The sequence below is a fragment of the Malus sylvestris genome, chromosome 9 (assembly GCF_916048215.2).
Source record: "Malus sylvestris chromosome 9, drMalSylv7.2, whole genome shotgun sequence".
In the NCBI taxonomy this organism is placed as follows: Eukaryota; Viridiplantae; Streptophyta; class Magnoliopsida; order Rosales; family Rosaceae; genus Malus; species Malus sylvestris.
In genome coordinates, this window is record NC_062268.1 from 30,651,153 (window position 1) to 30,675,180 (window position 24,028).

General features: G+C 37.7%; 3 protein-coding genes and 1 pseudogene across 3 annotated transcripts; 3 read left to right on the forward strand and 1 right to left on the reverse strand.

Moving 5' to 3' along the window:
• Positions 1-644: 644 nt before the first annotated feature.
• LOC126583862 (loganic acid O-methyltransferase-like) lies at positions 645-23,708 on the forward strand. Its single transcript, XM_050248393.1, has 4 exons — positions 645-873; positions 22,063-22,191; positions 22,406-23,065; positions 23,265-23,708. Exons 2-4 carry the CDS (start codon positions 22,093-22,095, stop codon positions 23,589-23,591), a joined length of 1,086 nt encoding a protein of 361 aa, XP_050104350.1. The 5' UTR covers positions 645-873; positions 22,063-22,092; the 3' UTR covers positions 23,592-23,708.
• On the forward strand, positions 822-2,567 carry LOC126583863 (loganic acid O-methyltransferase-like). The gene is made up of 3 exons (XM_050248394.1): positions 822-1,008; positions 1,222-1,863; positions 2,117-2,567. Exons 1-3 carry the CDS (start codon positions 910-912, stop codon positions 2,438-2,440), a joined length of 1,065 nt encoding a protein of 354 aa, XP_050104351.1. The 5' UTR covers positions 822-909; the 3' UTR covers positions 2,441-2,567.
• On the forward strand, positions 4,609-14,019 carry LOC126633959 (loganic acid O-methyltransferase-like; annotated as a pseudogene).
• On the reverse strand, positions 19,823-20,284 carry LOC126583864 (uncharacterized). Its single transcript, XM_050248395.1, has 2 exons — positions 20,169-20,284; positions 19,823-20,071 (listed from the first exon to the last, which is right to left on the reverse strand). Exons 1-2 carry the CDS (start codon positions 20,248-20,250, stop codon positions 19,827-19,829), a joined length of 327 nt encoding a protein of 108 aa, XP_050104352.1. The 5' UTR covers positions 20,251-20,284; the 3' UTR covers positions 19,823-19,826.
• Positions 23,709-24,028: the final 320 nt, after the last annotated feature.

The window sequence follows — 24,028 nt, forward strand, 5'->3', positions numbered from 1 at the left end:
TTTTTGGATAAATATTTGGTTTTTTCCCTTTGTTTGCAGCCTTCCTAAGATGTTATGTATACATGGTTTGGTCAAACAAATGCTTTTTGGGTGTAAGATAAAAAGAAAAATGATTGGATTAGTGACTTAGTGGGAATGGGAGATTGTGAGATGTATTTTCCTTTTGGTTGCCGCGTGTGCCATGAGTTATGTATTGAATTGTGACATATAATACGCTCACACGTGTGATTTGTGCAATTTCTTTTTATAAAAGGAATTTTTAACTTAGAAAACAATTAATATTGACCACCCCTAATCCTAATTCTAGACAGATTTGTATCTCATCCGAATTCAAATTATAAGGATCTTAGAAATTTTTACCTCCTAATAATTTATCGTACATAGTGCAGTTAATTTTTTATTTAAAATTATTATAATTTACAGAAAGTTGACAAGTCTTAATGAAGAGTCGTGGCTGATTTAAAAGTGTGCTGCCGAATGGATGTAATGTACACTATGCGAAGAGAAACAGCAGCCTCTACAAATAGAGGGGCTTACAGGCTGCTGATCATCTAATTTATTACTTCTTTTTTTTTTTTTTAGAAATTTTTTTGGTATTTCGGGACTGGGGCTTCAGTCCAAATTGTTGGGTTTTCTATATTATTTTGAATTTAGGGCTGAAATTTGGTCAGCTCAACTTTTAATATACTGTGATACTTGTGGTTCTTCCATCTAATTTATTTTTTATATTATTTTGTACTTATCTCACAGATCAGAACACGGCATCTTTACCAACTACCAATGACTTTTCCCCATTATTCTCTTCTCCTTGCCTTGGATTATATTTGTGGAGTGAATCCCACATACCCAACCACAACCCCCATTTAAACAAATAGAGAGAGAGAGAGAGAGAGAGAGAGAGAGAGAGAGATGGCAGCTGCAATGGAGGATTCCATTAATGTTTCTGAGGCATATCCAATGAAAGGTGGAGATGGCCCCGACAGCTATGCCAAGAACTCTATCGAACAGGTTCTGCTAATTGATGAAAAATCTTTTTTTTTTATTTCTTTTTATTCAGCCTTTACTACTTGGAAATTCTTACGAAAATGTTTTCTTCATTAGTTAACTTGGAAAAGTGAAAAATTTCTTCCTTCGTAATCCTTTCTGTTGGTATTAGGAAATTCCAAGGAAGTTGCAAAATCTGAACATATTAGCATTGTAATGTGATTTGTGCTTTCGCAGAAAGTAGTTGTTGATGCTACCAAAGAACTTCTAAGCAAGGCTATTAAAGAAAAGCTTGAACTGGACATGTTTTTACCATTCAACACCTTCCATATTGCAGATTTGGGTTGTTCAGTTGGGCCTAATACATTTTTTTCTGTTGAAAATATACTTGAAGCTGTGAAATTTGAGTATCAAAGCAGAGGGCCGAGTTCTGAAATCCCCAAATTTCAAGTTTTCTTCAGTGATAAAACCCTAAATGATTTTAACATACTCTTCAATTACCTCCCTCTGAACAGGAACTATTATGCAGCGGGTGTGCCAGGTTCTTTCCACGGTCGCTTGTTTCCCAAGGCTTCCATTAACTTTTTTCACTCTTCATTAGCCCTTCATTGGCTTTCTAGAGTACCAAAAGATGTAATGGACAAAAACAGTCATGCTTGGAATAAAGGACGAATCCACTACTCAAATAACCAAGACGAAGTATTGAAGGCATATCAATCTCAATATGCTGACGACATGGACTGTTTCCTCCGTGCCAGAGCACTTGAGACTGTGCATCGAGGATTGATTGTGCTTAACCTACTAGGACGCCCTCTTAACTGTATTGAAATTGTGGGTTTTGACATTTTTGGATCTTGCCTCGTGGAGATGGCTACGAAGGTAAGCAATATTCATCAACCTGCATACACCGGTCTATTAACTTGGTTTCTAGCTTTTTTTCTTTCTGAGTAGAGGTATTTAACGGATTTTGAATGTTTAAAAAATTGATCAATGTCAAGGTAACTGTAGAGTTTTTTGTCACATATTTCATATTGCAAGTATTGTTGCTTTATGCAGTATTTCAGAAGATCGTATCTTAGATATATATATATGGGTGCATGATTAATACTATATGTTTTTCGTTGACATATAGGGGGTAATTAGTGAAGAAAAAGTAGATTCATTTAACATCCCTTCCTACTTCGTGTCTCCCCAAGAACTGGAAGTCATTGTGGAACGAAATGGATGCTTTAGCATAGAGATATTGGAAACCTTACCTCAGCATGTCTTGAGTGGCTCTCCCAGTGCTCCTGCTATGAGAGCTTTCACTGAGGGACTGATCAAGCAACAATTTGGAGAAGAAATCTTAGATGATCTCTTCAGCTTGTATCACCAGAAACTTGAAGAGCAAATGTCGATAGCTGAGTCAAAGAAGGCAGTTGTCCTTTTTGTTGTGCTTAAACGCAAGACTAATTGATTTGAACATTCATTGTTTATTTGTTTGTATTCCTGAAACTTTCTGTTTGTTGGTTATTTAGTATTGAAGAGTAGATTTTAAGTGAGCTTCACTCTGTATAACAATGGAAAGATATTAGCTACCTATACTCGACAGTGCATCTGCAAGTGTCATAATGTCCCATACTTTGATTCTTATCACAAAATCGTCAAAAAAATCCGTTAGTAATGCACAAATGAAACCCACTATGTCGATGAAATGAAACCCACTCATGAGTTCCATGATGTGTCCAACAAAAAAATAATGAAAAAACTAAGGGACAAATCTTGTTTATGTCAGGGGAGGGAAGAGGATAAGAACCTGGAATGCAATGGGTTGAAGATGTAGTTCCAAATTGTCCTACAAATAATATGCTTCCACATGTTTTAAAAGTAGTCTTTTCAAATTAAAATTGCACGATTTAAGTTACAATGTTTACAATAATTACGGTTGATTAGGAATCTGTAGTAGTTCTATTTTAACACCACTTTTATCTTAGTTTGACTACATAAGAGCTAGATGAGGGTGAAGAACGAACAATGTTGTTTACTGCAGCATGATGAAGGATCGTACCCAGTGCACAAGGCTCCCGCTTTACGCAGGGTCGGGGAGAGGTGAATGTCGGCTAGCCTTATCCCCATTTATGGAGAGACTGCTCCCAAGTCTCGAACCCGAGACCTGCAGCATGATGAAGGATGGTTACATGAAATATGGATATGTAGAAGCAGCTAAAGAACACATGGCTTCAGAACGGGTCCAAACAGAGTGTTATCATCATCAGGCTTCAGAGCGATTCCGAACATATCAGTACAAATAGAGTCATATAAACGGATTTGGAGAGCTGGAGCAGCAAGTGTATAATAAACAGCAACTTTGGTCTTTTTGAACCGGAACTAATCTTTTGGGCTCGTGAAAGACCTAAATGATGGTCAAGAATCGAACAATGTTTTTTACTGCAACACGATGAATAATGGTTACATGCAATATGGATATGTAGAAGGAGCCAAAGAATTGTTTGAAAAGCATATGTGTCCAGCCTGATATTGTGGAGCCTTTGCTAGGCTCTCTTATAAAGCTAATAGAGTGTTGGGCGTGCCATTGTTGGCCAAGACCAACAGATTTTAGATTGCTTTAGGTGTTTGAGTTGTTTATTTACGCCGTAAGTTACATAAGCTTTTTAATCAACAGATTGTTTATGGAGGGGTTAAGTCCATAATGAGTTCTTTTCTATGCCTTGAAGACAAGGACCTATAATTTTGTGTTAAATGTGAATTGATCATGAATTAACCAATAATAATTTGAGTTTCATTATCATGGTTAGTTAAAAGAAATAAAACAGAGAGGGAAGACAAACAGATATTGAGGAGGTACTTAAACTGAAAAGCTTGCAGTAATTCATAGTGTAAATAAAAATGACAGTACAATGTATGTAAAAGTCATAATTGACGCAATGAGTAATGAACATAAGAGTTTAAACTAAGTTTTAACCTATCCGGGCAAACTTCTTGCAGTGGAAAGAGTACAAACTTGAATGGAAAACAAAGGAAATAACAACAAAGAAATCGATACTACAAAAAGATGTAGCAGAGCTAGACACTGTAAAGGTGATGACTGGACTGCAAAAAGAATGCAAAGAAACTGACAGAGTTTTAAGAGTCTTTTTTAAAGTTGAGTTGAGTGTCCTTTTCTCCATGCTTCCCCGCCGCTTTTATAGAGTTTTATTCTCTGTGATTAAACTTCTTCCTTCTCATCCAATAAATTTATGCAATAGGTTGTCAAGCGGTAGCAAACTGTTGATTATTATTACAATAACTTTTCAAACTATTCTCACGCATCAGAACACGTCATCGTTATCAACTAGCCACCTTAGACTTTTCCATTAGTTTTTTCTTATTGCCTTAGGATTATAGAGTGAAGTTGTAGCCAATAAACTGCACATATAAATAAGAATGATTCCCACGATACCATTCACATACCCGTAACCAGTTAAAGAGCAAGAGAGAGAAATGGCAGCTGCAGTTAGTGGTGAAGCCACATGAGGGCGAGGAGTGGCGGCTGCCACTCCCCTCGCCGGAGATGAAGCCCAGGAGCAAGTACCCGTCCTTCCTCTCGCCGGAAATGAAGCCCTGTTTTTTGTTGCAGCTGCACAAATGCTGCGCGCGCAGTGGCGAGCCATAGAGATGCAAGGAGGTGTGATCGCACCTCCAGGCATCAGAACTCGACTCTAAGAGCGATAAGCCGCCCCTCCGGACGTCATCCCTAAGAACCTGCACTAAAACTGTGAAATTTCACATATCTTCTCGCGAGGAAGAAGAATTGTAGCACATTTTAGTTTATTGGCTTTAAGAGGAATGGTGCCGTTATGTTTATTGGCTTTAAGAGGAACTGTGTCGTCATGTTTATTGGCTTTAATGGAACGATGTTGTTACGGGTATAGGCTTTTGACTTAGTTATATCTACAACCCACATGAAACTAGTTCGGCCCAATTTTTGGGCTCTTTTTCGTTTTTCTTTTTATTTCGTTTAATATTTTATTAAAATGAAGGCATTTTGGTGCTGTGATTATCCCTCGATTTCATTTTTTTAGTTGTTTTAATTTTGTCAAGTTGCTACTTAGTACTACAATCTAATAGTCTTCATCTTCACTTGTAAGTGATAGGTCTTAGGTTCAATTCACGTAAAAGGGGAATTTGAACCATAGTATTGCTAACTCATTATGAGGCTTAGCCTACTCTCCCACCCATTAATGATAATATCATTTGTTCAAAAAAAAAAAAAAATAAAAAAATAAATATATATATATATATATATATATATATATATATATCAAGTTGGTTATTGTGTCTTTTGTTAGATATCTCTAATCTACTTTATGAATTTAATGATAGTATATAATTCAGTTAAGAGCCATAATTTTGAGAATGTTAATCAAATGAATATATTAATTAGTACTTCAAGTTGGTTATTGTGTCTTTTGTTAGACATCTCTAATCTACTTTATGAATTTAATGATAGTATATAATTCAGTTAAGAGCCATAATTTTGAGAATGTTAATCAAATGAATATATTAATTAGTACTTATATCGTCGATATACATTCCACTAAAATGTATACATGTTAACTTTTCATCAGAATACCACACTTAACAAAAATGATGTTCTTTTCATCTACTTGTACCATCTCTTTAATAGAGATGACACTCACATGTATTGGTGGACTCTACCTCTATTAAAGAGTTTTCCTTAAACACCAACACAGTGCCCCCATCAACTCGCATGAGCAACACCACACCGCAGCTGACACGACCACCATCACTGACAAACAGATCGCTTGCTAGGACACATCTAAAATTGGCTACTTGCATTCATATTCATATTTGGATGAGGATTTTCTAAGTTCCAAAGGAATGATGCCAAATTATTAGGGAAAGTAACACAAAATATGAACGACATTGTAACTTGTTTATATTGACAAATTATGAACGACTTTAATTTTATTTACTATCTAAAATGATGTGGGTGTCGATATTTTTTTGGACCTTTTACCTTTTGAAATTTCGCCCCTCCTCTCGAAAATTTCTGGCTTCGCCACTGTAAAAGTTTTTTGGTAATGTTTCTGAAGCATACCCAATGGCAGGTGGAGATGGCCCCAACAGCTATGCCAAGAACTCTATACGGCAGGTTCTGCTTATGTAGCCTTCACTAGTATATATTAGGAAATTCTCACGATGCGTTTTTTTGGTTCAACTAGTAAAAGTTGCAAATTAAACTATTCATTTATCATAATATTTTTCCATTCCTTTCTGTGCTTTTGTAGAAAGGAGTTGTTGATGCTGCCAAATAATTCTAACCAAGGGTATTAAACAAAATCTTGATCTGGACATCTTCTTACCTTGCAACACCTTCCATATTGCAGATTTGCGTTACTCGGTTGGGCCTAATACATTTTTCTCGGTTGAAAACATACTTGAAGCTGTGAAATTCGAGTATCAAAGCCAAGGGCTAAGTTCTCAAATTACCGAATTTCTGTTAAGATCTGAGTAAACTTGTATATACAAGAATTGGATTTTGAAAGGGAGCTGAAAAACAGAGAGAGTGAGAGACAAGAATATTCACAACTGTAATCTCTACTAAACTGCAGAGAGCAACCTTTCATTCATATTCATTCCTTTCTCTTACATCAGACATCATCACCGTTCAAATACATGAGCCAATGTGATTATGACACATGGCAGTACAAAGCATATGAGCCATTGAAAATGAGTCCTGATTTAAGACCATACACTTGGCACATGAGCACAAGTTATCACAACATAAAACAGCTACACAATAGAACAAAGATAAAGTAAATAAGTAAATCATTTACTAACATGAAATTAGTAAGTAATTTACATTTCAACACTCCCTTCTAAATTGCTAACTGATTTCACACCCAGTAAACTTCTCAAGTTATTGAATCTGTCTTTGGGAAGAGCCTTGGTAAAGATGTCTGCAATCTGTTCTTCACTCTTGCAGTAAATCAGATCAATGACACCTTCTTGAATTGCATCTCAAATAAAATGAAACTTCCTGTCAATATGCTTGGTTCTTTGATGAAACACAGGATTCTTAGACATAGCTATAGCTGAAGTGTTGTCACAGAATAATGATGTTGCTATAGCTTGCTCTTCTCCAAAGTCCTTGAGCACAAACCTAAGCCAAATGGCCTGAGATGTTGCTTCAGCTGCACTAACATACTCTGCTTCTGCAGTTGAAAGTGCTACACTGTGTTGCTTAACTGAAGCCCATGAGAATGCCCCACTTCCAAATGAAAAAAGCATACCCTGAGGTGTTTTTCATATCCTCCTCAGATCCACTCCAGTCACAATCGCAATAGCCAATCAGCAAGGCAGATTTTCCATTCAAATATTCAATTCCAAAGTCAATTGTTCCTTGAATGTACCTTAGGACTCTTTTAGCAGCTCCATAATGTTTCTTGGTAGGCTTGTGCATAAATCGTGCAAGCACACTAGCAGAGAACATAATATCTGGTCTAGTTGCTGTTAAATACAGAAGACTTCCAACAATTTTTCTGTACTCACACTCATCTACAGGTTCACTTCCATCTTCTCTTCTCAATTTATCAGTTGCAACCACTGGTTTGCAATCTTTGAGCCCAAATTTATCCAAAAGAGTTAGAGCATATTTTTTCTGATGTATAAATATATTCCCTTCAGTTTGAGTTACCCCCATTCCAAGAAAGTGATGGAGTAAACCCAAATCTGACATCTCATATTTGCACATCATTTCAGCTTTGAATTATTCCATCATTTCTGCACTGCTCCCTGTGTACACAATGTCATCAACATAGATTGACACAATCAAGGTACCAACACCTTCCTTGCTTCTCACATATAAAGTTGCTTCACTTGAGCTTCTATGAAATCCATAGTGAATTAAATATGTGTCAATTTCACTATACCAGGCCCTTGGTGCCTGTTTTAGACCATATAGGGCCTTTCTCAGCTTAGACACCTTGTCTTCAGCCCCTTTAATCACAAAACCATCAGGTTGATCAACATATACCTCCTCATCAAGAACACCATTCAGAAAGGCTGATTTAAAATCCAATTGCCACAGTTTCCAACCTTTCTGTGCAGCTAGTGCAATGAGTGTCCTAATAGTATCTAACCTTGCCACTGGAGCAAAGGTTTCATTAAAATCAATCCCTGGTTTCTGTGTGTAACATTTGGCTACAAGCCTTGCTTTGTGTTTTTGAATGGAGCTATCAAGATTCAGCTTTGTTTTATATACCCACTTCACACCCACAACAGGTTTGCTACTAGGTCTGTCAACTAATTGCCAAGTGGAATTCTTTTCAATCATCAATATTTCTTCTGTCCTAGCCTTTTTCCAAACATCATCTTTGACTACCTCACTGAAATCTTCAGGTTCAATGATGCTCATGTTGCATTGAGCATATATGATAGGAGCATATTTATGCGAGTTAATTGGCTTGTTCTCGTGCATTTGAGTTGTGTTTCCTTAGTTATTTTAGTGTTTAAAGTCACTTTTGTGTGTTTTCAGATTCCAAAGTCGAAGTGTGCAAAATGATGTAATTTAGAGCCTTTTGGAGCAAAAGGAATGGATGAATTGAAGACTTGAAGAAATAAGGATTCCTAATCGACGAAGGATTCCTAATCGACGAAGGATTCCTAATCAACGAAGGTTTCCTAATTGAAGATGGATTCCTAATCACATGAGGATTCCTAAAAGAACAAGGATTCCTACTCCAACAAGGATTCCTATTTGAAGTAGGAAAGTTAAGCCAAGGTTTCCTATTTTGGTTTGACCTTTCCTAATTCTAAAAGTACTCATGGTCCAGCCACTTTGAGGACACATATGCATTTGAGGACACAAAACAAAGGCCCTAGAACTCTTAGGGACCTTTGCCGCACCCTTCCCAAACTTCCATCCCCTTGCCGTGCAATGGATCCACTTCCCCTTCAGTTTTAGGACATCAAACCTTTCCCTAAACCTTTCCCACATCACAGCCGCATTTCCTTGCCCTTTCCTCTTCCTTGCCGTGCAAGGGAGAGGGTTCTTTCCTGATTTTATACATTAAAACACATTCCTAATGTGTTTCAAGGTGTTGCCGCATATCCCTTGACCTTTCCCTTAATTTCTGATTTTGTTTCCTACTTCTAGAAGCTTTTGACTTAAATTTCTATTTACCTAATTAGCCTAGGGTTTTTAATTTCCTAATCCCTTTAAATAAACATGTGTGTGCAGCCACAAACATCCCCATTCAGTCCCATTCACGCCAGAAACATCATCACTCTCTCTGCCGCACCTATCCTTCACCATTCACCATATTTTCTGACCCAAAACCACCCTAGCCGTCCCATACACCTATCCCAGCCATAAACCCATCGTTCTACACCATCCATAACCCCCAAAACTCACCCATTCGCGTGCTGCAGCAAGGAGAAAGAAGGAAGGACTCTTGGATGCTCAAGCTTCATCGTTGGTGCATTCTAGGTGTAATTCGTTTTATGATTTCAATGTTTAATTTCTTTTCCTTTCGTTTTGCTATGAACATGAGTGGCTAAACCCCTATTGGTTAGGGGTAATTTCGAAGCCATGACTATGTATGCAAGTTGATTTGATAAATTCCAGTTATTAGTTCTTGAATCGTGAATGCAATTGGCTTAACTGTGCGAGTAATAACTTATTTGTGTTTGTTAATTAGGGGTCGACACTTAATTGGCTTGCATGAATATGTTGCTAGAATATAAGGTTGTTTCACATAATCGTCACACACTTATATTCATATGTAGTGAAGGTCGTTAGTCATGATCGCGTTAAGTCCAATTCCTAGCATGAGTGACATGATGTCATAGTTGCAAGTGCTTTGTCAATGCTTATAGTTTTCATTGAACGTAATGATCTTTGATTGTATCTTTATTATGATGTCATGTAGGGAACTTTTGAGGAATGCTTTGGGTTGTCGAATGATGTCATCCAATCCAATAACACAAGGAAAACTTGAGAATTAACTAGTGATGTCACGGTTAATTTGGGGCATTGTCATTCATAATTCAATGAAGGAATAACTGGAAATCGAGTCGTTTGCATACTTGTCATGTGTGGAGAAAGAGCCTCTAACTAATCCATCATCCATTTAAAATCCCAAAATCGTTTTCAAATCTGTTTTGTTAGTTTATTTTCGTCCAAATCAAACCCCCATTTATTTTGGAGTCCTAGATTAGTTAGAAAGTGTTTTGGTTTATGTTTTTAAGTGTTTTGGTACAAGTTAAAACCCAAATTCGTCCAATTTGGTGCTTTGTGTTCAAAACTGCCCAGAAAGTGTTTTTAAGGTAGTTTTGAGTCTTTTGGTTGCTGTTTTGAGTTTTTGGTTTGTTTTAGTGTTTTAAACTTTAGTTTTGCATTCTTTGAGTCTAATCTAGTGTTTTAAACTTTGTTTTTACGTTTCTAAGTCAGTTTTCAAGTGTTTAGCAATCCCTCCTAATCCTCGGTCCAGAACGATCCCTACTTACATACTTTACTACAATTGACAAAAAGAGGGTTTAATTTGTGTTCTTATATATTTACGCATCAATATACATCACTCAAACTCTTCCATTTCTGTGGGGTATGATCATAAACTTCAGAGATTGGAACTGGAGAACCAAGTGAAACAGGTTCTTGAGATGCTTGTAGATCTCTAGTTGATTGTGATCTTAGAAGAGACTGCATTGACTGAGGTGAATCACTTGAATCTGGATCAAATTCAGATATCCTTAAGCTTCCTTCATCATTCTAAAGATTAGGAACTTGAACTGATTCATTAGTTTCCCAGTTCCATATTGCTTTCTCATCAAAGATTACACTTCTTGATAGTTCAACCTTTTGAGTTCTCAAGTTGAAAACTCTATATCCTTTTTCACAATTTCCATATCCAACAAATACTCTCTTCTCACCATTTTCCTTCAGTTTGTGTCTTTTCTGTGAAGGAATGTGAATATAACACAAGGAACCAAATATCTTCAAATGTTGGACACCTGGCTTCCTTCCATTAAATGCCTCAAATGGAGTTATTTTGTTCAAAGCACTTGTTGGACATCGATTTTGCAAATACACAGCTGTGTTGACAGCTTCAGCCCAAAACTTCAAAGGAATCTTCTTTTCAATCATCATAGTTCTTGTCATTTCAATTACTGTTTTGTTCTTTCTCTCTGCAACACCGTTTTGTTGCGGAGAGTAGGCAACAGTCAATTGCCTTTCTAATCCCATATCTTCACAGAACCTTGAAAACTCTAGAGATGTATATTCTCCACCCCTATCACTTCTGAGTTTCTTAATTTGATAGCCACTTTGTAGCTCAACCATGGATTTAAACCTTTTGAAAATGTTGAAGACTTGAGACTTGTGCTGCAAGAAAAATACCTAACACATCCTAGTGTGGTCATCAATAAATGTGAGAAAGAATCGGTTGCCTCCTAGAGTAGTTCTCTGCATTGGGCCACATATATCAGAGTGAATAAGTTCTAGAGGTTGTGATGCCCTCCAAACTTTTCCCTTGTCAAATGGTTCCCTGTGACCCTTCCCTGTAGCACATCCAGAGCAAACATGCTCAGAGACTTCTAGTCTAGGTAAACCCTGCACCATTTCCTTCTCTTGCAGAAGCATCAAACTAATGTAGTTTAGATGTCCATATCTTTTATGCCACAACCAAGCTGATTCTTCAACAGTTGCTCTATTAGCCATGTGAGGATTAACATATTCCAAACTTAATGGAAAGCATATGTTTCCTTTCATTGGAACACTTGCAATCAGATCTTCCATCTGTCCATCTCCATAAATATCAACCATGTAATCACCAAACACAAGCCAATATCCATGTTCTACCATCTGCCCTACACTCAATAAGTTTTCATCCAATCCAGGTACTATCATAACTTCTTTAATATACCTAGTTACACCTTTCATCTCTATTACCAATATGCATTTGCCTATTAACTGCACTAAATCTCCAGTGCCCATTTTAACTCTACACTTCACATTCTTATCAACATAAATAAGCAAGAATTCATGGGAGGTCATATGATTGCTACATGCACTATCTACATACCATATATTCATACTTCTTCTAATAGTAGCAGAATGGCAGGCATAAAACATGGTTACAGATTATGTTACCTGATTCGCAAAGTTTACAAGTTTCCCAGCCTTGTTTGGTTGATCACAGTCCTTGATGAAATGACCAAAACGATTGCATCCATGACATTTCGGCTTCCCTTTAAACCAGCACTCACCATAGTGCAGTTTATCACAATGCTTGTATTTTCCCTTAGACTGATTAGATTTTCCTCCTTGATCATATTTGCCACCTCGATTAACAAGATTCTGAGGTTTAGGATCCCATTTCGTTCCTTTTGATTTCCAATCCTTCTTTGGTTTAGAATTACCAAACGAGAGATTTGGTTGAGTTCCTTTTGAGTTCAGATTCAGAGTATTGAAAGCTCTTTCAATGGTACTCTCATCATGCCTATCAAGGCCTTGTGCAAACCCTCTTAATGTTGCAATCACTTCTTGTACCTCAATAGTTTCAATATCCTTAGTTTGTTCAATTACATAACAAACAGGATCAAACTCCTTAGTTAAGCTTATGAGTAATTTCTGGACTAATCGCTCTCTGGGTAAATCTTCCCCATAACCCTTCATCTGATTCACCAACTCGAGAAGACGAGTGAGATACATAGATAAGGTTTCATCATCCCTCATCCTTGTGTACTCGAAATCACGGCGTAGACCCTGCAACTTGATAGATCTCACTTGCTTATCGCCATGAAATTCCTGATATAGGATATCCCAAGCACCCTTTGAGGTTTCTTCATTTGAGATTCTGGGAAAGATGTCATCCAAGACAGCTCCTTGGATTATACCCAGTGCCTTAGCATCCTTCATTAGCTTATCGCTCAGAGAAACTCTCTCCGACTCCGATGAGCCTTCATCTCCAATCTTCTTATCCTTCGATTCTGAAATTTCAAACCCTTTTTCCACTAAATCCCAGATTCCATGTGATTTGAAAATAGTTCTCATTTGGATCTTCCAAAATTCATAGTTGTCACTATTGAATATTGGAGCCCGAAGATCACTACCACCAGATCCAACCATTTGAGACTTGAATCGACAAACGAGTCGGAAATTTCACATTGGATTTCCGAGCACAGCACTCACAAATCTGAAGCCCCGATTCCAGATAGAACGTGAGCTCTGATACCATGTTAAGATTTGAGTAAACTTGTATATACAGGAATTGGATTTTGAAAGGGAGCTGAAAAACAGAGAGTGAGAGACAAGAATATTCACAACTGTAATCTCTACTAAACTGCAGAGAGCAACCTTTCATTCATATTCATTCCTTTCTCTTACATCAGACATCATCACCGTTCAAATACATGAGCTAATGTGATTATGACACATGGCAGTACAAAGCATATGAGCCATTGAAAATGAGTCCTGATCTAAGACCATACACTTGGCATATGAGCACAAGTTATCACAACATAAAACAGCTACACAATAGAACAAAGATAAAGTAAATAAGTAAATCATTTACTAACATGAAATTAGTAAGTAATTTACTTTTCAACAATTTCAAGCTTTTTTTCCACTGATCATACCCTAAATGATTTTAACATGCTTTTCAAATCCCTCCCGCAGAACAGGAACTACTATGCGGTGGGTGTGCCAGGTTCTTTCTACGGTTTGCTTGTTTCCTAATAAGGCTTCCATTCCCTTTTTTCACTCGTCATTAGCGATTAATTCGCTTTCTAGAGTACCAAAAGATGTAACGAAAAAAAAACAGTGGAGCTTGGAATAAAGGACAAATCCACTACTCAAATTCCCAAGACGAAGTAGTCAAGGCTTATCAAGCTCAATATTCTGAGGACATGGAGTGTTTCCTCCATGCCAAGGCGCTAGAGACTCTGCATGGAGGATTAGTAGTGCTTACCCTTTTAGGACGCCACAATGGTACCCCTCATTCTCACTCTCTAGGAAATGTGACTCTTTGACATTTTAGGATCTTGCCTCCAGGACAGGGCTAGGAAGGTAAGCAATATCCATACATCACTACTCTATGTTTGATATTGTAGTAAAACTACATCATAATAATATTATACTTTGTTATGTAAAATCTAATAGTTCGGAAGAACAAATTTTATTCAGGTATTGAGGACTAATATATTGTTTTTTTTTAATCATTTTAATTATCAATGGACTAGTAAATCTGCCTTGTAAATTTATTAAGGATAATGCTATTCACACACCTATTTTCTCTCACATACCTTTGTAAATTTTTTATTATTGATCTTCTTCAATTTATACGATCAGATGGTTGAAAATTAAGAGGGATGTGTAAGAAATAAATATAGGTTTGTGAATTGCACTACCCCTTTATTAAATTGGTTTGTTGAATAAGTTTTCATTTTTTACTGAGAGGGTGTATTTTAATGAATTTTCAATGTTTAGTAATTAAGGTGGTGAATGAGCATAAAAGTAACAATAAAATAGTAGTCGTGTGACAACGATATATGAATGTCAAAGATATATATAAAAATCAATTCAACGTAATTTGAGTGTTTTATGTCCCTTTTTTTTTTTCTCAACGCTTTAGAAAATTAGATTCATTTAACATCCCTTCACACTTCTCCCCAAAAACTGGAAGTCGTTGTAGAACGAAATGGATGCTTTCAGCATACAGATTTTGGAAACCATACTTCATCTTGTCCTGGAACATGGCGATTTCTCTATAGCTAAACGTAGTGCATCTACTGTTGAGTTTTGGTTTCAATATTTGTTGTATATTTCATTATGAATGTTACAAGAGAGTGAAGGCAACTCTTATAGAGAGCCAAAAGAAAGCTACAATAGATTGTAGATTGTAGGATAACTACACAAACACAATGCCTAAAATCTGCCCTAACAAGTGGAAAAACAAAAACCAAATTACAAGTAAAGAAGCTTTTACAAGCAACTAAGAAATGTTGATGTAAGGTGAATGACAAGCTATGGAAAGTGAGGTTGATGTAAGGTGAATGACAAGCTATGGAAATGGACTTTAGCCTATGACTTAGCTAAAGTGAGGATGACAACTCATACATACAACCCATCCATACAAACCGGTTACAACCCATCCATACAAACCGGTTTCAATATCTACCATGAGAGCTGCCACAGAGGGACTCATTAAGCAACAATTTGGAGAAGAAATCTCAGATGATCTCTTCAACTTGTATCGGCAAAAACTTGAAGAGCAAATCTAAATATTTAAGTCAAAGGAGTTGGTTATCTTTTTTGGTTTTGCTTAAACGCAAGACAAATTGATTTGAGCATGCTGTTTTAGTGTTCACGAATCTATCTGTTAAATTTCCTAATGTTAGTTATTTAATAATGAAGAGTAGATTAGAAGTATGTTTTTTTAGTACAATGATATATTTTACACTAAAGGGAGATGGGAGTTCAACTAAGCCACACAATGAGTAACTTAATTTGGTATCGAATTCGCCATTCACGAGATTCAAACCTAAGACCTGTTACTTACAAGTGAAAAGGAATACCACCAAATTGTAGTACTGAGTGGCAGATTAGAAGTATGTTAGCTACCTAAATAACACAAGAGCCATAACTCAATATGGTGGTTAGTTATTTACCCCAAAAATTAAAGTGCCTAATCAGAAGATAAAAATTTAAGGCTTAAATATTGTTGTAACATCCTGTTTGGGCCCAAAATATAAATTTAGGGTGAGAATGAGTAATTTGGAATAAAAAGCCCGTTATTTGGCCCATCATTGGTTCCGTGAGTTAAGAGTGTTCCGGACCTATACGACATCAGCCCAACCGAGTCCTTATGACTGAAGAATTGTGAAGGGATCACGTTTGAGCAAGTCTCGGTCGAGTCTTAGATGAACAAAAACTTTTAAGGTGCGTTTGTTGCACTGGACTATTTCGGATTGGACTAACTTCAAGGATTAAGCTAGACTGGCTTATAATAGACTAAGTTGGACTAAATTAGTGAAACATTTTGTTGATGCACAAAACCGGATGTCTTGGAACAACGTAAATCCGACCGTGAATCTGCAAGAAATGTAAATAACACAAGATGTATAGTGGTTCACCCCAAGGTTTGGGCTACGTCCACACTGATTATTGTATTTCTGAGGGAGAGAGAGCTCTGAATGAGAGAGAGAGCTTTGAGGGGATGAGAGGGCTTAAGAAATGGCCTCCTCTAATTGTGAGGGTGGGGGGTCCTTTTATAGAATATGGACTCCTCACTTATTACATAATTGCCCCTTCCTTTATTACATAATTACATTTAAGTCTCCTAAGTATTTATACGAGGTCTAAATATGAGGCCCTAAATATGGTATAAACAGTAGTCCCCCAAGTCTTCAGTCAAGATAGTCTTTTGGCTGGTGACTTGAAATTCAGTCCATGTGTGGGTCGAAGTAATTAGATATTGTCTTGAACTGATGTTCGATATGAGGTGGTGCTTAATCTGAAATGATGCTCAACTAGAAGTAGCATATGCTGCGAGGCTGCTCGACTCGTGGCTTATGTTGCCTTGGTTGGCTCGGGTTGTGGCGTTTGACGGTGAGGGAGTCCCTTTTATAAAATAAGGGCTTGCTCCTTAATACATAAATGATGGGCTAGTGAAGCTTTGTATACCCTGCACTGAAGCTTTGTAGGTGAAGCTTTGCAAGTGAAGCTTTGAAGCTAGAGCTCTGTAAATGAAGCTTTCGAAGCTGGAGCTTTTGTAAATGAAGCTTTTGAAGCTAGAGCTCTGTAAATGAAGCTTTTGAAGCTGATTGACATGAGTGATGCTCATGAATGTTTATGTTGATTGACATCAGTGATGCTCATGGATGTTGTCATGAGTGATGCTCATGAATGTTAACATGAGTGATGCTCATGAATGTTGACATGAATGATGGTCATGAATGTTTATGTATGATTGTCATGAGTGATGCTCATGAATGTTTATGTATGAATGACATGAGTAATGCTCATGTATAATTTTTTAGTACTGGGCGTACTTTTGATCACCTGGTTGGTGGCATGCATGAGAGTACGGGTTGTACATTTCATCACCTAGTTGGTGGCATGAATGGCTAGTTTGCCAAATGATATTAGAGTATGGCTTTACATTTCATCACCTGGTTGGTGGTAATAGCGGTGGGTTGCTGAATAATTTAGGAGTACTGGGCGTACTTTTAATCACCTGGTTGGAGCTATTTTGGGCTTATGAGCCTTCGCCCTCTACATAACATTCCAGCCCATTTATTTTGGGCTTTGCCCTTCTTTTTTTTTACCCTATGATGAGGTTTATACAGATGTCTCCGAAAGATACAAAAAATAAATTACATCATTAAAAAAATCAATAAAGCAGTTTGCGTTGCTTTTGCTTTTGTTTTCTGCTTCGCTTTTGCTTTCACTTTCTTCTTTTGCTTTCTTTTTTAGGGAACTTTAACGAAAAGCACCTGGTACTGTTCACTTTAACGAAAAACCACATTTTTATACTAAAAAGTCAATCCTGGTACTATTCACTTTACCCTTTATTTTGTCCTTATCATTAAAACTCAAAGTTTTCAAGCCCTTTTTATTAGTTTTCCTTTCTTTTTTTCCCTTTCCTTGCACTTCTCCAAAAACCAGACCAATGATGCTTTGCAAGCCTATGGAACAGCAGAAGCAGATTTGCTTTTGCTTTTCTTTGCTTTTGAAATATTCTTTAGTAACATCATTTTTTTCTTTTTCTTTTCTGTTTCCACTGTCTTTCTCTCTATCTCTGTCTTTTTCTTTTTCTATTTTGCTTTGCTTTTGCTGTCAAAATGTAGAGCAAGGAAGCATAAACAATAGTGCGGTAGTGTCCAAGGAAAGAATCAGTGACAAAGGCTCCGAGTAAAGGGAGCAACGACCCCGTTTCGGACCATATGTTGACATTCTCAGCCACAGTGGCGGTAGACTGCCCCAAGGGCCCCGTCAGAAACGTAATAAGGTTGGAGCCGATTCCATAGTAAGCAAACCTCTCTGCCACCTCCACCCCGATTATGAATTTAGCGGAACGCCAGCCGCTGGATCTGGATCTGTGAACGGGACGGTCTTTGTGGTCAACGGCACCGTCGACGACGTCGTCTAGCAGTGGGGTTTGGGCGTCCGGCTCCGGGGATTGGCGGGGAGAAACGGCCATTGAGTTTTAATGGAAAGCGAGTTGTTCTCGTACTTGCCAATCCCTTCGCTGACTTCCTTCAAATCACCCTTCATGAAAATCAGACCGACGTTGCCCATAGAAGAGGGACGAGGTTGAGGTAGGCACTGTTGCCCGTCTTCTCCGCATAAATCCTGACAGACCTTTTCATTATCGTGTTCTTCCTCATCAGAATGACGGAGTCTCTACGCAGCCCTTTGTGGATGTTCTAGAGCTGCTTGGAGCCGACGTTGTCGGTTGCGATAATGATGACCTGGCCATACTCGACGAGGAGGGAGCAGAGCTTGGAATCGTGGGCGATCTTCTTGTCGGCCTTGGAGGGTTTATGGGCCATTGCAATTTAGGGCGATCAAGACTTGTGAGATTAATGGAAATTGGAAGTTTGGGAAAGAGAGCAAGACCAAAACCGAGGGCCAAGACGAAGCAGCGGCTCTGTCAAGGCGAACAGTGACGTTGCTGTCCTTTAACCTCTCTTTTTACTGAGAGACTAGGGTTTTGGAGGAACTAAGAAAACCTAGAAAGCTTGGAGGCGGAAGGTGAGTTCGGCATGCTCTTGGGCTTCCTCAATCGACCTCAGCAGAGCCCCGCAGTCACCGTACTTGAACAATACGCCCATCATTGATGATTGTCTTTGTTTTCACACCCACTCTCGGCGGTCGGTGGAACTCAGGAGTCTCTACTCTCTTGGCACTTGCCACTCCCCCCTCAACGAATTTTTCCTTTTTTTTTAGGAAAACTAATGAAAAGGGCTTGAAAACTTTGAGTTTTAATGATAAGGACAAAATAAAGGGTAAAGTAAATAGTACCAGGTTTGACTTTTTAGTGTAAAAATGTGGTTTTTCGTTAAAGTGAACAGTACCGTGGGCTTTTCGTTAAAACTCCCTTTTTTTTTTTGGTTTGCCTGAGGTGGTGTTCTCAGTGTTGCAGAGATAGCAGAGAGAACGAACGAGAGGGAAAGTAGAGAAGTGACTTCAATGTGGGTCGGTGAGATGAGAGAGAGATGGGATTGGTTTCTTGGGTTTTTGTGATTTTGCAGATTCACGGTGGACAATGATGAGATGAAAAAATAAAAAAGAACCGACATAGCTTTTCGTGTTGTTTCCTATAGACGGCGCCAAATGTTGATGCACAAAACCGGATATCTTGGAACAACGTAAATCTGACCGTGAATCTGCAAGAAATGTAAATAACACAAGATGTATAGTGGTTCACCCCAAGATTTGGGCTACGTCCATACTGATTATTGTATTTCTGAGGGAGAGAGCTCTGAATGAGAGAGAGAGCTTTGAGGGGATGACAGGGCTTAAGAAATGGCCTCCTCTAATTGTGAGGGTGATGGGTCCTTTTATAGAATAAGGACTCCTCACTTATTACATAATTGCCCCTTCCTTTATTACATAATTACATTTAAGTCTCCTGAGTATTTATACGAGGTCTAAATACGAGACCCTAAATATGGTATAAACATATTTAGTTTAGCGCCGAACTAAAAATCAAAATAATTACAACCTTTAATATTACATTATTTAATACATATCTATTAATATTTTAATACATACTTATTAATATTTTATTATTATGCAACATTTTTCATTTTCTTAAGAACTCTCCCTCTCCCTAGAAACTTCTTTGCTTTTCTCCCTCTTTGACCCCGTCACATTCTCTTCGTTTCTCCATCTTTTTTCTGCAAAATTTCAGATCCTTCAAAACTATTTTTATTGCAAGACGCAATTTTTTCAAGAGATTTTTCTGACCACTGTCCTGATTTTGCAATGCGAGATCACCGTCTTGCATCTGCAGTGCGAGATCGCTGTCCTGTTTTTCCAGTACGTGATCGACGTCCTTCTTTGCCAGATCAAATTCTGCAGATTCTCAACCCACAATTTGAAACTTTGAAATTGTTTTGAATAAGGAAAAGAAGAGGAGGAAGATGAGGAAAATAGTACCTTGAGTCATTACCTGTGAGAGGAAGAGAGGCTGGATTGCAAAAATAGAGAAGCATGAGTCGCCGCCGTTGATCGATTTCTCTGAAATAACCCATCAATCCTCAGCGTCGCCTCCACAGATGGGCGAGATCGATTTGATGAATCATCGATCTGCTACTGTTGTTACTGTTGATGTGCGAAGGATGAGATCCATGGGTTTGAAAGTAGAAAGGGCAAGATCAACGAAGCTTGTAGAGGTTTAGAGGGGCGAATGAAGCTGGTCTTAGCAGTCTAACTGTTTTTGGAGGGTCACGCTAAGACCCTTTAGTGAAGGCTTTAGTGAACGCGAGTCCCTCCTAATCCCACTAATGATTATCTCTGCTGCTAACAAACACAGAATTAGTGACACGCCCTAATCCCAATGTTCGAGGGATAGCGGGATGGCCACGTGTTGGCCGACACTCGAGGGTGATGCAAGCCACTTAATGAATGCATATGCCAAGAACATGTGAAACATGCATATAAATTTCGCACATAACTATGCAATATAATGTTCAGAGCATACATCTAATTCAAAATACAAACGGAAAGGGTAACAGAAAGTGTTATTACAAGCGATGTCAAAAGCAGAGAGGATGACACGATATCAGTGGTAGGGGAATGCCTTGTAGCTTAGATTGTATGCCTAGCATAATAAGTAATAGGTTTTCCGAAACCCTAGCATACCATAAAACCTTTCATAAAACATATATCATATATAATGTGCTAAATAGTGGTATCATAATCGACCAAAGCCACTACATCACCCGATCCGTAGGCCAAATATATGAATATCTTCCGACCCGTAGGCCACTACATCACCCGACCCATAGGCCAAAATAAATATCTTCCGACCCCTTGGCCACTACATCACCCGACCAAAGCCAATATAAATATCATCGCCCGTAGACAGAACAGTGACCACTAGATAAGCACAAAAACATTGAATATAAACTTTCCAACATAAGAAAGTTGGGGTAACGTGGAGTGCATGTGGCTATTTGGCACCTACTCTGATACCATGAAGAGTGTTGGGGTTCCACCATAAAACTAATTGGCAATATAGGGAGTAGCCCAACCTCTTATAAACTCATGCAAGGTCTCTCCTCTCATCAATGTGGGACATTCTTAACAAACTGAAATCAGGATTTTAAAACAAATTGAATAATATTAAAGTGATTAATGAAGACTTGTGTTTTGAAATACGCAATTAAAATTCCAACAACATCAAATTACAGGTGGCACAATATACACCATTTAATTATTTTCATCGTGACCATCCATTACAAACAATTACAAACTCAGACATTTCTTCAACTCTAAACATGAAAACCAGTTCTCTTCCAATCTGCAAACCATCAATCCTTGCAGCTACAAAGCTTATGGTTCAGCAATTCGGAACGGTTGAATCCGCATTCAAACTGCACAGCAGCCACCGTTTCTATATAATTGATAAGTTGTGTCTTATAATTGATGCCTTTCTATAATTAAATAATAGCCATTGATATTGCATCGAAGTCAAACTGATGACCATTGTAATTTACAGAAAGTTGATACTATGTTTATGCAGTATTTCAGAAGACCGTATCAAATATGGTATTTCGGGACTGGGGCTTCAGTCCAAATTGTTGGGTTTTCTATATTATTTTGAATTTAGGGCTGAAATTTGGTCAGCTCAACTTTTAATATACTGTGATACTTGTGGTTCTTCCATCTAATTTATTTTTTATATTATTTTGTACTTATCTCACAGATCAGAACACGGTCTCTTTACCAACTACCAATGACTTTTCCCCATTATTCTCTTCTCCTTGCCTTGGATTATATTTGTGGAGTGACTCCCACATACCACCCACAACCCCCATATAAACAAATAGAGAGAGAGAGAGAGAGAGAGAGAGAGAGAGAGAGAGAGAGAGATGGCAGCTGCAATGGAGGATTCCATTAATGTTTCTGAGGCATATCCAATGAAAGGTGGAGATGGCCCCGACAGCTATGCCAAGAACTCTATCGAACAGGTTCTGCTAATTGATGAAAAATCTTTTTTTTTTTATTTCTTTTTATTCAGCCTTTACCACTTGGAAATTCTTACGAAAATGTTTTCTTCATTAGTTAACTTGGAAAAGTGAAAATTTTCTTCTTTCGTAATCCTTTCTGTTGGTATTAGGAAATTCCAAGGAAGTTGCAAAATCTGAACATATTAGCATTATAATGTGATTTGTGCTTTCGCAGAAAGTAGTTGTTGATGCTACCAAAGAACTTCTAAGCAAGGCTATTAAAGAAAAGCTTGAACTGGACATGTTTTTACCATTCAACACCTTCCATATTGCAGATTTGGGTTGTTCGGTTGGGCCTAATACATTTTTTTCTGTTGAAAATATACTTGAAGCTGTGAAATTTGAGTATCAAAGCGGAGGGCCGAGTTCTGAAGTCCCCAAATTTCAAGTTTTCTTCAGTGATAAAACCCTAAATGATTTTAACATACTCTTCAATTACCTCCCTCAGAACAGGAACTATTATGCAGCGGGTGTGCCAGGTTCTTTCCACGGTCGCTTGTTTCCCAAGGCTTCCATTAACTTTTTTCACTCTTCATTAGCCCTTCATTGGCTTTCTAGAGTACCAAAAGATGTAATGGACAAAAACAGTCGTGCTTGGAATAAAGGACGAATCCACTACTCAAATAACCAAGACGAAGTATTGAAGGCATATCAATCTCAATATGCTGAGGACATGGATTGTTTCCTCCGTGCCAGAGCACTTGAGACTGTGCATCGAGGATTGATTGTGCTTAATCTATTAGGACTCCCCAATGATATCCCTCAGTCTCATCACTTAATTGGAAATTTGGCTATTGACATTTTAGGATCTTGCCTTGTGGAGATGGCTAGGAAGGTAAGCAATATTCATCGAACTGCATACGCCGGTATATTAAATTGGTTTCTTTATAAGCTTTTTTTCTTTCTGAGTAGAGGTATTTTAAAAATCGATCAATGTCACATATTTGATATCGTTCCTTTATGCAGTATTTCAGAAGACCGTATCTTAAATATATATGGGTGCATAATTAATACTATGTTTTTCGTTTATACAGGGGGTAATTAGTGAAGAAAAAGTAGATTCATTTAACATGCCTTGCTATTTCGCATCTCCCCAAGAACTGGAAGTCATTGTGGAACGAAATGGATGTTTTAGCGCAGAGATATTGGAAGCGTTACCACAGCATGTCTCGAAACATGGCACTCCCAGTGCTCCAACTTTTAGAGCTATCACAGAGGGACTCATCACGCAACAATTTGGAGAAGAAATCTTAGGTGATCTCTTCAGCTTGTATCAGCAGAAACTTGAAGAGCAAATCTCAATAGCTGAGTCAAAGAAGTCAGCTGTCATTTTTGTTGTGCTTAAACGCAAGACAAATTGATTTGAACATGCATTGTTTTATTCCTGAAAGCGCTTTCAGTTATTTTAAACACATGTCTAAACGAGCACTTAATCATTTGGTATTGAAGAGTAGATTTTAAGTGAGTTTCTTTTTGCATTCACTTTGTCTCTTATCGAAAAATGGTCAAAAAATCCGTTAGTAATGCACAAATTAGACCCACTATGTAGATGAAATGTACCACTCATGGGTTCCATGTGCGTCAAAATAATAGAATATTTTCATTTCAGACAATTTAATTTAATTATTAAAAATAAATAATTTCCTAATCCCATGTATATTGCATTTTTTGTCCAAAAAAAAAAAACTATATTAAAAATTGACAGACAAATCTTGTTTATGTCCCTAAATATCAATAGCTACACCCGTAGAAAAAATAGATCACCGCCGCATTGTCTCTGTCGATTAGAGGAGACAAT